At 40.8% G+C, this 16580-nt stretch overlaps 1 protein-coding gene across 1 annotated transcript in view; it reads left to right on the forward strand.

Moving 5' to 3' along the window:
• LOC126109630 (corticotropin-releasing factor-binding protein) overlaps positions 1-15478 on the forward strand; it is a 1121590-nt gene extending 1106112 nt beyond the window's left edge. Inside the window, exons 8-9 of the mRNA XM_049914676.1 lie at positions 926-1138; positions 14784-15478. Of these exons, the coding sequence (XP_049770633.1) occupies positions 926-1068 (143 nt within the window). The 3' untranslated portion in view covers positions 1069-1138; positions 14784-15478. The remainder of the gene's footprint in view (positions 1-925; positions 1139-14783) is intronic.
• The last annotated feature ends 1102 nt before the right edge of the window (positions 15479-16580 follow it).

Raw genomic sequence — 16580 nt, forward strand, 5'->3', positions numbered from 1 at the left:
TTTCTTAGCCCCAATCCATATTCACCTACTACATTTCCTTCTCTTCCTACTGTCGAATTCCAGTCACCCATGACTTAACTTTTCGTCTCCCTTCGTTACCTGAATAATTTCTTTTGTCTCATCATACATTTCATCGATTTCTTCATCTTGGCCACAATAATGAGTTCACTATGTTGTTTGTTGTAGCTTACCCACACTTCTATTTTCCTATTCATTATTAAACCTACCCCTGCATTACCCCTATTTGACTGTGTTTATAACCCTGTATTCACCTGACCAAAAGTCTTGTTCCTCCTGCCACCGAACTTCACTAATTCCCACTATATCTAACTTTAACCTAGCCATTTCCATTTTTAAATTTTCTAACCTACCTGCTCGATTAAGGGATCTGACATTCCACGCTCCGATCTGTAGAACGCCAGTTTTCTTTCTCCTGATAACGACGTCCTCTTGAGTAGTCCCCGCCCGGAGATCCGAATGGGGGACTATTTTACCTCTGGAATATTTTACCCAAGAGGACGCCATCATCATTTATCCATACAGTAAAGCTGCGTGCCCTGGGGAAAAATTACAGCTGTAGTTTCCCATTGCTTTCAACCGTTCGCAGTACCAGCACAGCAAGGCCAGATCAGTCAATCATCCAGACTGTTGCCCCTGCAACTACTGTAAAGGCTGCTGCCCCTCTTCAGGAACCACACGTTTGTCTGTCCTCTCAACAGATACCCCTCCGTTGTGTTTGCACCTACGGTACGGCACTCTGTATCGTTGAGGCACGCAAGCCTCCCCACCAACGGCTAGGTCCATGGTTCATTAAGTTTATAATATGAAAATGTGTGTGTTCTATGTATGATTTATTGATGGACTTACAACTACACCTTTCTATGCAACCCAGGCCACCAGCGTTGCACACTGTATGTCTGTACAGGAAGCACTGAGGAGACGATCTTTTGTGGCGTGACAGCAGTGCGCCTCGTGTCGAGTGGTGACTTTGACAATGCAGTGACAGTGTCGGTGCGCCAGGCGGCAGAGGACGATATCCCGGCCGCCACACTGGTGTGCGGCCTGTAGAGAGCGACCGCCCCTTTCGCCACCCCTGCACGACCCCGCAACTCCAGCCTGCGCAGCTGCACAACTGCTGGTAAGCTGGTCTACCTTATTCAGCAACATTGTCTCTGATGCTGTATTACCTTTAACTGTCACTTCCCAGCTAAAATTAGTAATTTCATATCAATGATTGAGCAGGTGCAGTTTTCACATTGACACTGATAGCCCAGTACCAAACACTAACCATGGGAAAGATAGATTGTTACTCTCTGTAAAGATGACACATTAAGTTGCAGACAGGCAGAAGTTATATACTGTTGCTTATAAGCTTTTGAGTAAAGCCTTCTTCAGACATATGACTTGTCTCCAGCTGCTCCTGCCTGAGCGACAGGAGATAGTGGTCGTGTGTGATGTATGCTTGCTTCTGTGAATCTGTGTGTGTGGTTTTTCTTTTCTGATGAGGGCTTTGGCTGAAAGCTTGTATTTTGTTGTGCCTGTCTCCAACTCAATTTGCCATCTTTATGGTGAGTAGCAATCTATCCTTTTCATAACACTGTTGATATTCTGACCAGGACTTTCCATTGCTCATCATTGATGAATGGAAGTTTAGTTGTGGTAATCCTAGTTCCAGTCTTAGTAACAGGATCTGATTGTCCAGGTTTTAACAGTAGGTTATTTTATACTTCTGGTAAATAACATTTTATTAAAAAAAACTCAAGACAAAAACATCATCTGATCATCTTCACAAAACAGACAAAGGGTGGCCAAGTGGTCTCCATAGCATGTTATTATACAAGTTTATAACAATCTAATTTCAGTTCCCAACTATAAAAATCTGTCAACTAATTTCATAAGACTGGAGTGTTCAGAGTCTTTCATATAGTAAATTAGTCACTACTTCCATTTATAATCTATAATATTACAATCTTATATGAAATTCATATTCTCATGACAAATATTTGGTTTGTTATATGTACTCCTGCATATATTGGGCTTTAACTGTTGCCCGTATTTGTACATTATTTATTGAACAATTTTTATCTATATACAACTTAGATTTGCTAAAAAAAGGCCCACTTTTTATAAACAACAGGCTTACATCATGCAAAACGAACTATACAATACCAAAGTAATATTTTTACTGACCATGTGTGGCACAGAAAATGTATTGGATTTCAAAAACATTAGTCTTTCATTTGTATCAGCATTCCTGAAAACCTACCAATTAATACCCTGAGCTGCAGAATCATCCCTTAGTCTAGAAAAACAATGTTTTCAATCTCTCACACATGGGTGTCAGGCAACACATTTTGTGTTGTTATTGAATTGCATTCTCCATCATTTCACATTCAAGAATGTGAACTGTGGATCAGGCCATAGTATGAACTAACTTGATCATGTTAATAGGTACAGCCATTTCCCAGACCAAAGTAGTGTTATGTCATAATGTAGGTGTGGAGAGAGGTTGTACAAAATGACTTTCCAAGCAGCTGCTACAGTTTGCTGCAAATTTAAATAAATTATATTTATATTTATATGGGGGGGGGGCAGTGACAAAGTGATATTAGAGTACCTACCTCAGAGAAGAAAACAAATTCCCATCCTTAGTATTCAACTGACGATGTGGGTAAATGTCTTATTAGGCAGCAGTTTCTTCAGCTTTGTGAACAGTACAGTGAAATATTAACTTTGAACAGCACAGGCTTTGTGTACAGAATTGCACTGCAAGGCTGGCAAAGAAAAACTTTTGTCTTTTGGATTTGTCTGCAGAATTTGCCAAAAGAGATGCTAGCCATCATACAAATGAGACTAGTTTTTTTTTGTAAAAAAAAAAACTTACATAACATTAGTTTCGTGAAAAATTAAGTACCAGAATCTGTATGTACATGTATACGCCGCAAGCCATACCAGTGTGTTGTGGAGGGTACATAGTCTTTTCTTATTCCAGTTGCGCACAGTTTTGCGGGACGAACAATTTGCCTAGGTGTGGGCTCAAATATCTCTAATTTAATCTTCATGTTCTTTTCACAAGGTATATGCAGGAGGAACCAACATTTTGATTGACTCTTCTGGGAATGTATGGTCTCAGAACTTTCAATAGCAGACCGTAATGTTACAAACTCTTTGCCACTGCAGTTGCTTGATCACCTTTGTGCTGGTTTCACATTTACTAAATGAATCTCTTTTTATAAGTGCTGCTCTTCTTTGGATCTTCTCAAGTTTTTCTGTCAGTCCTATCTGGTACAGATCCCATACTGATGAGCGATATCAAAGTGTTGGTCGTATGAGGATTTTTTTTTTTTTTTTACAGCTACTTCCTTTGTTGCTGGACTACATTTCCTGAGGATTCTTCCAATGCATCTGTCTTACTCATAATTTTATACGAGCATACTGGTTCGAGTCATTGCATGTGCTTTACTCCCCATTGGCTGCTTTCAGAACCTGTGTCAGTTCTGAGAAAAGGTTTTAATATTTCCATAGTGTCACAATACACGAGCATAATTCTACACGAAGCTGAATAGGTCACTGTTGTCTCCAGGTGTTGAGGCCAACCGGCAAATGGATGAAATACTTTGTTATGTGCATGTGTCACATTGCAAAGGAATGCTCAGTTGTGAGTAATGGAGACAACTAATACAGAGCTGACATCTGCATCCCCTGCTCGACAAACTTCACTCCTAAAAACTCCTGCGCAAAGCTGAGAACAGTGTGGGAACATAGAATAATGAATACAGCAACATTATCTGGCACAAAGCATTAGAAATCTCCATTCTGCAGAAACTTATCCATGATTCTCATTTTGATGTGTCCCTAAACACAGAATCATCACTGCAAAACTTTCTCACAACTTAAACATTTGTTTTACACTGATATTGCAAGCTCAATTTGCAATGAAGGGCAAGATTCAAGCTGAAAAAAATATGCTAATTTAGTTTGAAACTTCCTTTTTTGTGCTCAAATTGTCATTCATAAAGGATGTGAATAACACAGGACCTTATCCAAAGTTCGTACTTGCTTTGTGAGATTAATTATTGCTGATGCTGAAATTGGTCTTCTACATGATCCTAAATATTTTAATAAAATTGGAGGTATGCTTTAGATACAAACAAAACAAAATGTTTCTGGAAATAAAATTAGGAACAGCAATCTCTCACCTATTGCTGATTAATATTGTTTTTTTTATGTACCAGTCGTCAAAGCATCAAGAGAAATAAAGTTGCTACTCAGTATCTCCGCTATATGGTGAGTCATGATAAGCACACACACACACACACACACACACACACACACACACACACACAGACTCAGACAACTGAAACCACATTGCAAGCAGCAGCACTATGGGACTGTGCAACAGGGGGCAGGGAGGGGGAGGGATAGTATGATGGGAGTGGCAGACAATTAAGTGTTGCACTTTAGACTGAGGCAAGAGAGAAGGTGCGGAGGGGGAGGGGTAAGTAGCGGAAAGGGTAGAAATTAAAAGACTGGGTGTGGCAGTGAAATGACAGCTGTATAGTGCTAGAATAGGGAGAGGGCTGGATGGGTGAGGACAGTGACTAACAAAGGTTGAGGCCCGGAGGGTTACGGGAACGTAGAATGTATTGCAGGGAAAGTTCAGGGAAGCCGGTGTTGGTGGGAAGGATCCATATGGCACAGGCTGTGAAGCAGTCATTGAGATGAGGGATATCATGTTTGGCAGCGTGTTCAGCAACAGGGTGGTCCACTTGTCTTTTAGCCACAGTTTGTCGATGGGCATGCATGTGGACAGACAGCTTGTTGGTTGTCATGCCTACGTAGAATGCAGCTCAGTGGTTGCAGCTTAGCTTGTAAATCCCATGACTGGTTTCACAGGTAGTCCTTCCTTTGATGGGATACGTGATGTTAGTGACCGGACTGGAGTAGGTGGTGGTAGGAGGATGTACGGGACATGTCCTGCATCTAGGTTTATTACAGGGGTATGAGCCATGAGGTAAGGGATTGGGAACAGGGGTTGTGTAAGGATGGACGAGTATATTATGTAGGTTCGGTGGATGGCGGAATACTGGAATACCACAGTAAAGGACATTTCTCATTTCAGGGCATGGCAAGAGGTAATCGAAACCCTGGTGGAGAATATAATTCAGTTGCAGGGTTTCAATTACCTCTCGTCCTGCCCACTATCTTTCCTACCCCTCCCACAGCAGTATTCCGCCGTCCACTGAACCTACACAATATACTCGTCCATCCCTCCATAACCACTGCTCCCAACCCCTTATCTCATGACTCATACCCCTGTAATAGACCTAGATGCAAGACCAGTCCCATACATCCTCCTACCACCGCCCACCACCTACCACCTACTCCAGTCCAGTCACAAACATCACCTATCCCATCAAAGGCAGGGCTACCTGTGAAACCAGTTGTGATCTAAAAGCTCAGTTGCAACCAGTGTGCTGCATTCTATGTGGGCATGACAACCAACAAGCTGTCTGTTCACATGAATGGCCACAGACAAACAGTGGCCAAAACTATGACAAGTGGACCACCCTGTTGCTGAACACACTGCCAAACATGATATCCGTCATCTCAATGACTACTTCACAGCATGTGCCATATGGATCCTTCCCACCAACACCGGCTTTTCTGAATTGTGCAGGTGGGAACTTTCCCTGCAATACATCCTACGTTCTCGTGACCATCCCCCACCTCAACCTTCGTTAGTCACAACCTCATCTATCCAGCCCCTCCCTGTTCCCATTTCAGCACTACACAGCTGTCAGTTCCTCACCACACCCACTCAGTTAATTTCTCTCCTTTCCACTACGTACCCCTCCCCCCCTCCCCACCTTCTCTCTTGCTCTCCGTCTAAACTGCAACACTTCACTGTCTGCCACTCCCCCATATGATCCCTGCCCCTCCTTGCCCCAGTCACCACTTCCATCGTTCACTGGTGCTGCTGCTAGCAGTGTGGTTGCGGTTCTGTGTGACTGCAAGTGTGTGTGTGTGTGGGGGGGGGGGGGGGGGGAGTAGCAACTTTCCCACTCTAGTATTGTTACATTCCATCCTGAGTTAGTGAAATTGCCTTGTATGTAGAGATGTGAGAGGGAGTTTGCTGGTTTCTTGTTTTCTGCACAGGTAGAGTGGGGGAAATGACATGGAGGACATGGACAGTGAGTATGGGGACAGATTTGAGAGGAAATGGTAGTGGCAAATGGAACATGCAGTTACATGTGTACTTGTAATGTTATATGAAATGGTCAATCAGTTGAGAGAGTGTGTGGTTTACCGAGTTAATCTTTTCATTTAGGAGTTGTTCCTTTTGTATTATGGTTTTTTAGATGTGGTAGTTTTCTTGTAAGGTGAGTTGTTTTGTTGTGTATCCTTACGATTTCCACATCAGTGTTGCTGCTTGTAATTTAATGTTGGTGGATTTGTCCTATACTCCCCATGTTCTTTGTATCTGGTCTCAAATGTCCTGCTCTTTTGACCTATGTATCTTCCATCACCTGTATTGCATTTCAGTTGGTGTATTCCTGATGCAGATCAGTTTTCCTATTTGTTTTTTTTCTTTTTGTTTTTTTTTTCTTTTTTTCTTTTTCGAGAAGTAGTCCTGAATAGAGTTGTTGGTTTGGTGCTCTATTTTTATGCCTTTTTTTAAAAAAAATATTGGATATTCTCTGTGTGTATGTCATTGTGTACCCTTTTTTACTTTCTTTCACACTTTGTGCTGTATCTATTCTTGTAATTTGTGTATTTGTGTGTTTTGAACTTGTGTTGGTGACAGTTGGGTGTTTGTCCTTTTCTGGTGCTTGTTCTGCTTTCTTACTAAGTTCTCTTCGTATCCATTGTTTGTGGCTATTTGTATTATAGTCTTAATTTCTTTTTTGTAATTGTATCTAATGGTACTGTGTTTAGTCTGTGGAGCATGTATCTAAGTGCTGCCTGCTTTTGAGAATTGTGGTGTTGTGATGTCTCATGTATAATTGTCTGTTGTTTGGTTTTGGTATATGGCAAATGTGTGTTGGTTGCTTTGAATCTTGATGGTGATGTCCAAGACATTTAACTGTCTGTTTTGCTCATTCTCTATTGTAAAATGTATCTTATCATGAACAGAATTTGTCTGTGTAACTGGTTAATTTTATTGTTTGGTTCATCTATCAGGCGCAAGACATCACCCATCTATCTAATCTAGTATAGGATGTTGTACCTATTTGGCATTATTTTGTTAAATCTAATCTGTTCTAGATGGTTCATAAATGTGTTTTCTATGGTTCGTGACACTGGAGATCCCACTGGAAATCCTTTACTTTGTAAATATAATTCATTATTGAACTGACAATACTGGTCTGTTGTTAGCTCTAAGAGCCTGATTGTTTCTTTGATGTATTCACATGAGGTAGTGTACTGTGCATCTTAAGATTTTGTTCTATTATGTTTATTGTTTCAGTTACTGGTATAGATATACATCAAATGACTGGAGGGTGTCTGTGTCTGGAATTTGTATGTCTTATGTACTGAATCAATTGTGTGGTGTTTCTTATAGTCCTATCTCTTTGTAGTTTGTAGATTTCTGATAAGATTTTCATCATGTATCTTGCAAGTGTGTAGGTAGGAGCATTTCTTTAATTGACAATAGCTCTGACGGGATCTTTTTTGTGTAGCTTTGGTTGGCATTGTAGAGAAGGTGCACCGGCATTTGTTTGTATCAGTTTTCCTTTTGCACTGTATTCAGTTGTATGTTCAACATCTTTTAGAGTGTGTCTCAGCTTCATTTGCAATCTGTTTGTTGGATCTGATTTTAATTATATAATTTTATTTTTGTGAGGGACTCTTGTATTTTACTGATGTATTGCTCTTCATCCATGAGAACCACCGTGTGTACTTCATCTGCCTTCGTGATGATGGTGTTGTTCCTGTAGTTTCTAACTTGTTTCAGTGTTATAGAATCTGTATTGTTTCAGTTTCTTCTGCTTTCTTTCGTCTGTGTTGCTAAACATCGGTCTGAAGAGAGAGCTAGTCAGTAATGGCTCACGTATTTTGTTTCTGTTTTCCTGTGTCAGAATGCTTTCTAATTCAACTATGAGATTGTCTATGGAATGAAATCAAAAACATAACAACACAGACGAAAGAAAGCAGAAGAAACTGAAACAATGCAGATTCTATAACACTGAAACAAGTTAGAAACTACAGGAACAACACCATCATCACGAAGGCAGATGAAGTACACACGGTGGTTCTCATGGATAAAGAGCAATACATCAGTAAAATACAAGAGTCCCTCACAAAAATAAAATTATATAATTAAAATCAGATCCAACAAACAGATTGCAAATGAAGCTGAGACACACTCTAAAAGATGTTGAACATACAACTGAATACAGTGCAAAAGGAAAACTGATACAAACAAATGCCGGTGCACCTTCTCTACAATGCCAACCAAAGCTACACAAAAAAGATCCCGTCAGAGCTATTGTCAATTAAAGAAATGCTCCTACCTACACACTTGCAAGATACATGATGAAAATCTTATCAGAAATCTACAAACTACAAAGAGATAGGACTATAAGAAACACCACACAATTGATTCAGTACATAAGACATACAAATTCCAGACACAGACACCCTCCAGTCATATGATGTATATCTATACCAGTAACTGAAACAATAAACATAACAGAACAAAATCTTAAGATGCACAGTACACTACCTCATGAATACATCAAAGAAACAATCAGGCTCCTAGAGCTAACAACAGACCAGTATTGTCAGTTCAATAATGAATTATATTTACAAAATAAAGGATTTCCAGTGGGATCTCCAGTGTCACGAACCATAGAAAACACATTTATGAACCATCTAGAACAGATTAGATTTAACAAAATAATGCCAAATAGGTACAACATCCTATACTAGATTAGATAGATGGGTGATGTCTTGTGCCTGATAGATGAACCAAACAATAAAATTGACCAGTTACACAGACAAATTCTGTTCATGTTAAGATACATTTTACAATAGAGAATGAGCAAAACAGACAGTTAAATGTCTTGGACATCACCATCAAGATTCAAAGCAACCAACACACATTTGCCATATACCAAAACCAAACAACAGACAATTATACATGAGACATCACAACACCACAATTCTCAAAAGCAGGCAGCACTTAGATACATGCTCCACAGGCTAAACACAGTACCATTAGATACAATTACAAAAAAGAAATTCAAGACTATAATACAAATAGCCACAAACAATGGATACAAAGAGAACTTAGTAAGAAAGCAGAACAAGCACCAGAAAAGGACAAACACCCAACTGTCACCAACACAAGTTCAAAACACACAAATACACAAATTACAAGAATAGATACAGCACAAAGTGTGAACGAAAGTAAAAAAGGTACACAATGACATACACACAGAGAATATCCAATATTTTCAAAAAAAAAAAAAAGGCATAAAAATAGAGCACCAAACAAACAACTCTATTCAGGACTACTTCTCAAAACAAAAAAACAAAAAACAAAAACAAAAAACAAATAGGAAAACTGATCTGCATCAGGAATACACCAACTGAAATGCAATACAGGTGATGGAAGATACATAGGTCAAACGAGCAGGACATTTGAGACCAGATACAAAGAACATGGGGAGTATAGGACAAATCAATCAACTTTTGCAGAATACTTACACCAACACCAACATTAAATTACAAGCAGCGACACCGATGTGGAAATCCTAAGGATACACAACAAAAAAACTCACAAGAAAACTACCACATCTAAAAAACCATAATACAAAGGAACAACTCCTAAATGATCGGATTAACTCGGTAAACCACACACTCTTTAAACTGATTGGCCACTTAATATTACATTAAAAGTACGCCACTACCATTTCCTCCCAGATCTATGCCACAATCACTGTCCAGACCATTCCTGTCGTTTAGGAGAGAGTAGTGATCATGAATAAAAAGGGGTGGCCAACCTCAAAACCCCCCAAGAGAACAGTGTGCCTCTGCAGAACGATGCTTTTGGAAACCGCATTGGGCAGGTGTTAAAAGGCTTCAGGACTCCAGCCACCAGGCTAAACAGCAATTCACCATACGCTCCAAAAACCTTACATGCACTACTCGTGAGAGAAATGAGGTAATAGTTAGAAGGGAGATGTTTGTCCTTTCCCAATTTCGCAACAGGAATGATGATAGCTCCCCCATCTTCTGGGAAAGGTACTGTCGGTCCAAATTCGGTTACAAAGGCAAAGGAGGTAACGCACACTACGGTATGATAAATGCAAGAACATTTGGACGAGGGTGTCATTGGGTCCTGGGGCAGAAGAGAAAGAGGAAGAAAGTGTGTGTTGGAGTTTCCACATAGAGAGAACACTGTTGTAGCTTTCGCGATTTTGAGAAGAGAAAGCAAGAGGTCACACTTCAACTTCTCGTTTCTTCGGGAGAAAGGCTGGTGGGTAATTTGAAGAGCTCAAAATAACAGCAAAGTGTTGACCCAATGAGTCAGAAATAGCGACTGGGTCGACTAAGGTACCCAGAGATCGGGGAGAAGCTATCAGCACCGGATAACTGTTGAATTCGACTCCAAACTACAGATGGAGGGAGTGAAGGTGTTAAAGGAGTCCCAGCTTGCGTTCTGGCTATCATGGATGATGCAACAGCATTGCACACATAACTACTTATAGCAGACACAGTTGGCCAACCTAGGATTGTAGTGGAAAGCATATTGCATCACAGCACGTCTCATTCCACAAAGGAACTGGGGGGTGCTGGGGGAAAGGGGAGGTACGAGGTATTGTACGTTCTGTGGCTGTAAGAATAACTTCCATAACATGCATGACTTGATCATCGATGCTAGGAAATTGACGGTCATCAAATGTCATTAGAGAAGACGAAAGTGTCCAATCGGCTTGGGAAAACTTCCAGCATCTTGGACGCATAGATGGCAGTTGGGGCTGTAATCAAACAACACAGGGAAAATGGTCACTCGAGTGTGTATCAGCAAGAGTAAACCATTCAAAGCGCCGAGCTAGCTGAACAGTACCGACCGAAAGGTCCAAATGAGAAGTTTGACATGGAGGCAGACAAAAATGTAGGTTCCCCAGTGTTGAGACAAACAAGATTCGCTTGGTGGAAGAGGTCCATCAACAGGGAGCCTTACGGACAAGGATGCGGAGATCCCCCAAAGTGGGTAGTGGGCATTAGAGGAGATCGGCTGTTGCCATTGGTGTGGATGATGGAACGTATATGGTACAAAGAGAGAAGGCGAATCCAGAAAGGGAAAGACGTACAGTGACAGCTTCCACAGGAACAGTTGATGGGGACTGGATGATAATGGACTGTATCAGGGAGAAGCAGCTTAAGTCCCCCGGAGTGCCATCAACAGAGGGGAGATCAAACCGGACTGATTGGAAATGGGGGAAAACAAAGTAATCATGGGTACGTAGCTTTGTTTCCTGAAGACAGAAGACGACCAGGGAGTAGGATCATAAGAGCACCAACAATTCATCCGAATTGGAGCGAATTCTGTGGAGGTTGCAATGGATAATTGACATAGGGTGGTCAGAGAAGGGAAAAAAATCTTGCCACGGTTGCCGTCAACTCAACGACCACCGAGAGCTGGCAGCTGATGGCGTGGTATGGCATTCAGCCGAAGGCAGAAGATCCTTATGCATAGGTTGCACGGGGGGTAGCTCCTGCCGCCAGTGATCATCTGGTTGATAGGCCGCCAGCGGTACATCTCGGCGACACAGGCAGCCGAGGGCGGCTACCGCCAGGTGGCACTGTAGATGAGACATGCTGTGGTGGAGAAGGAGAGGTACTTTGTTTCTTTTGAGCCTTCTTGGAAGCAGGACACAGAGGGAGGAATTGATGGTTGGCAGGTCAGGGTACGTAAAAAATCTTTGCGAGGGGGCCCATGATTTAGCAGGAGCCGAAGAAGGGGGAGCCTTAGAGTGGGGAGGTTGAATGGGTAATCTTTCAGCTGGCCAATCTGATGACTGTGGTGCTAAAGGTGAGATCGCAAATCTGCGTGGCTACCTCCTTAGTAGGCCAAGGAGATGCAAGGACAGTGCTATATTTATCTGCTGAGAGCACAATGGGCTTTCTACTGGCGAACAACTTACGAGCAGCAAATGTAGACACCTTTCCCTTCACTCTAATTTCCTAAAAATTCGTTCATCTTTGAAAATAGATCAATCTCTGGAGGAAGCAGCATGGTCGCCCATACAGTTGATGCAATGGGGGGATGGAGGTGGACAAGCACGAGCAACGTGTAGGGTCTGGGCTGTAAGGGCGAACTGAAATGATCTTATATCCTGCTTTAATGTTCGATGTAAGTTTAACTGTCAAATGTCAAGAAGATAGTACGGGTCGGTACCAAGCCCTTGTCAATCGTTTTCATGACTATGTACGGCCCTTATGTCCAGGTCAGACTGGTAATTTCGAATGTCCTCATTGGATAACCATCGTGTGAGTGGGTATAAACCACCCTGTGTGATGAATTTAAAGCACGGTGTGCTTCCACCCAGACAGGGAAGTTGTGTAGCAGTGTAGTTCGCAGCAATTTTTGTGCCTGGAGAGCACTATTTCTGACAAGGTGCCAGTTTTTTAATCGGGGACAAGACTTTACAGAACCTGCAATTGCATCGAAACCTTTCTGAATAATGAAAGGGTTGGCTAGAACTAACTAGGAACTATGACACTGATGGAAGAAGGGTCTGTGATTGACTCATCTAGCTTTCTCTTGTGGGCAGCAGCTGCAGAAGTAGAGGAAACCATTGTGAAAGTATCCCCCATGATTAGTGGCATCTCCGATGGCACACTCCTTCCTCATGGGGATCCCTTTTTGAGGGCACTCCCACCTTAAGTGATTGTCCACAACTCAGGTCACACCTTCCAAGAAACAGACAGAGGGACTAATCGGCACATTCAGAAGGTACCAGTTCGGGTAATCACCCCTCCCTGGGCCTGGTCTTTACCAGGCGGTACATACATGTCCTACTTGTCTACCCGGGGCGGAGATCCACAAAATATTTGTGGACCCCCCCACCCTCCCCCGGGGGAGGGGGGGGGGGCGCAGACTACGTAAAGAAAGAAACACACCGAGTAGCTTGCAGATCAACTTCATTAGAAGAAACACTTTTTAACCTAAAAGAATCAAAAAATAAATGTACAAACCTGTGTATCTAATTTACCAAATAACACAGAAGATGCTTTGTAAATAAAAGCAAAATGAGTCTGGTAATTCCTTTTAATTACACTGCAGTCAACTGAAGAGAGATAACCTGTAATAACAGATGTTAACAGCTGCTGCGGAAGATGGCCACACAAACTAAATAAATTAGGTTTCAACAAGATTGTGCTACTGTGCACACAACTGACAATACTATGCACCTTGCAGAAGGTTTTTTTTTGGGAAAACATGTCATCTCAAAAAACATTTGGTCTGCTCACTCACTAGACCTTACTCCACCTGACTTTTTGCTTGGGAGAGAAGCAAACTCTGTAGTGCATTGGAGTCACCCTTGCATACTTTGTAAGTTACAGGGTGTTGTGTGATTTATCATTTTGAAATTCAAGGTTCTTTCCCAGGTTTTTAGGAGCAAATTTCTTCCACGTTACTTTATTAAATTTGTGACTAAAAGATCCTTTATTAGAATATGTATAATTACAAATTATTTCTTTAGTAGTATAAATCACACCACAAATTAAAATATTTTGAAAATATTAACTGCTATATTTTGATTTACAGCCAATAAAAAAAAATTCTGGTTTTATGGAGTTATGTACATTCTAACTTGCTGATTATCGAGAACGAATTGTAGAAATTTCGTCATGGTAAGAATGAATAAATCATTTCTTTACATTTTTTATTTCTGCCAAAATCTTTGAGGTTTCACTCAACATATGTGCTCTTTTTGTTTCTAATTCTTTCATTTCCTCTAGCTTTCATTTCTTCAATAATCTCTCATCTACCTTCACCTTATGTTTCATTTCATGTTTGTACAAAGAATGTGCATTGAGAAAAGAGTGTATGATACTTTTGTTGATGTTTAAATTGTCAGCCCCAACTCATGATACGGCTCAACAAGTATGAAACAGTGATGGAACATTGTGTAAACATTTTATCACCAACAGGTATTGTGGTTCGTTGGTTCGTTGGTTTGGGGGGGTGGGGACCAAACAGAGAGGCGATTGGTCCCATCGGATTAGGAAAGGTTTGGGAGGGTAGTCAGCCACATTTCAAAGAAACCATCCTAGCATTTGCTTGGAGTGATTTATGGAAGTCACAGAAAAAGTAAATCAGGATGGCCGGATGCAGGTTTGAACCGCCATCCTCCCAAATCAGGTAATGTGTGTATAGCACGTAGATTCCCCTTTAAATATTAAAATGATATTTGAAATCACAGATGGTGATGCATCGATATGGGTATGGAACAGCAAACATTTTGAAAATGCCTGGCTTTTTCCATATTCACAGGACACACTGGAGTTAAAACTGAAAAACCTGTACTTATGAGAAGCATATCACAATCAGATCTGCAGAAATTATTTTCGAAAAGTGGGTTCTAGCTTGTATAGCCACCCACAGAAATCATTTCCAGCATGTGTGTCATAATTGCATAGCAACTTTCCGAACTGTAGTATCCTATGTGTGTATGATTTTGACTTGAGTGAGTAAATAACCTGTCTTGGCAAGTGTCTGACAGCTCACAGAGATCATTTGGTTTTGTTGATTGTTGCAGGTCCTCATGTAAGCCGCCATCCCTGTAGAGAGAGAATGACCCTACAATGAGAAGAAACGCATCCCATGTCCTAGAATATGCAAGGAAGCTGTCAGAGAAAACCTGCTACTCAGATGTCAAATGAAGATACATTTTTTTTTTACAGTAACCACTGCTGCAATATGATAAGGTGTATGTCATTGTTAGAGAGTGTAGCATTGTGTCCAGTTCCTGTAGCAATTCAAATTAAAATAGGAAATTACAGTTTATCTTCTGTAAGTAATTTTTTTTCCTTTGGAAATTTTTCCATTGAGAAACAAAATTATTAGTTTCACAGTGTATGAGGCGTCAATGTTTTCAGTGTGTGTTGTCCACTAAAATGTGTTTACTACTTTTCAGTTGGTATTGCTTTCCTCGAAGTTCTACTTTATTTACTGATTTATCAGTGAGCCATTTGTGACTGTCCAATATTTTGATATTTTTAACTGTATATCTTTAGTTTTAAAACCAATAAACACTATTAGAGCATAGCTCTTGGAGTTTCCATGTTGAAACTTCCATTTGTTTTAGAAAGGTAATTCCATCACTAAATGTAATAAGACTGAACGTTACCTCGCTACCAATTCTGCTATGTTGCTTTCTTAGGATCACACGGCAGTCTCTCTTGCAATTGTACATTTCAATATTAAAATAAATAAACTGATTGCTCTCTTTTATGCTTAACTTTTCAATAATGACACATTTGTTTTAAGTTGCTCTGATACAAACTAGTGAATCCACAAACAAATACAGTAGCAGAGAAGACATTTGCAGATGGGAAGGAATTGAAAGAAGTATGGAGAAAGAAGAATAAATATTCATTATGAAAGATATGATTTTATAACGAGGGTAATTGAAAAATGTTAATTCAAAGAAATACAGATAAGTGCCTGGTGACAAAGCCATCAGAGCATTGAAAATCAATCTTAATAAAGTAACATCATCAAATACAGCTATTTTGTAATCAAGTTCAAAACATAAAAAAATAGTTTGTTCACTGCATACGTACCTTCACCAAGTGTAACTTCCGATACTGCAGCAATAAACACACTGAGATAGATCTCGGCACTTTTAGTTTATAGAACATTACTTGTCTTCGTGAGGGAGCAAACAGGAATTTCATGATGGTAATTGAGTATCCTGTGCTTTCACTTTAATTTCTTTATTGATCAGTTCCTTATTAAACAGAAAGTCCATATTGGAGTACCAACACTATTATAAAAATGATAGGTTGGCACTCACCAGAAAAATGACATGTTGAGCCGCAGACAGGCACATTGAAAAGACTGAGCTTTTGGCCAAGGTTTTCTTCAGAAAAGAAAAAAAAATACATTCATACAAGCAAGCACACCTCACACACAAATGACCATTGTCTCCAGCCAGAATGCAATGGTGTTGCATCGAATGCAAGTAGCAGTCCTGACTGGGAAGGGGGGGGAGAAGGCAAAAAGTGTCAGGTTATGGGTGGGGGAGAGTACTGCAGGGACTAGATGGTAGCCAGACAAGGCTGCCCTACAGAGAATCAGGACACTGGGAGAGGGGAAAATGGGGAGTGGTGAAAGGTAGGAGCAGAGAAGGAGAAAGACCAGTGGGTGCATTGACAGAGAGCGGAGCAAAATGAGGGCGAGGGGATGTGAAAAGACACAGCGAGCAGAAATGGTTGCGTGGATGATGTGCGGACAGTATGTTACAGTAGGCTGAGGCTGGGATGATTTTGGGAGTGTGATAAGTCCTATCAGTACAGTTCAAAAAAGTTGGTGGTAGAGATGGCCTGGGTTG

Source organism: Schistocerca cancellata, chromosome 12 (genome assembly GCF_023864275.1).
Source record: "Schistocerca cancellata isolate TAMUIC-IGC-003103 chromosome 12, iqSchCanc2.1, whole genome shotgun sequence".
NCBI lineage: Eukaryota > Metazoa > Arthropoda > Insecta > Orthoptera > Acrididae > Schistocerca > Schistocerca cancellata.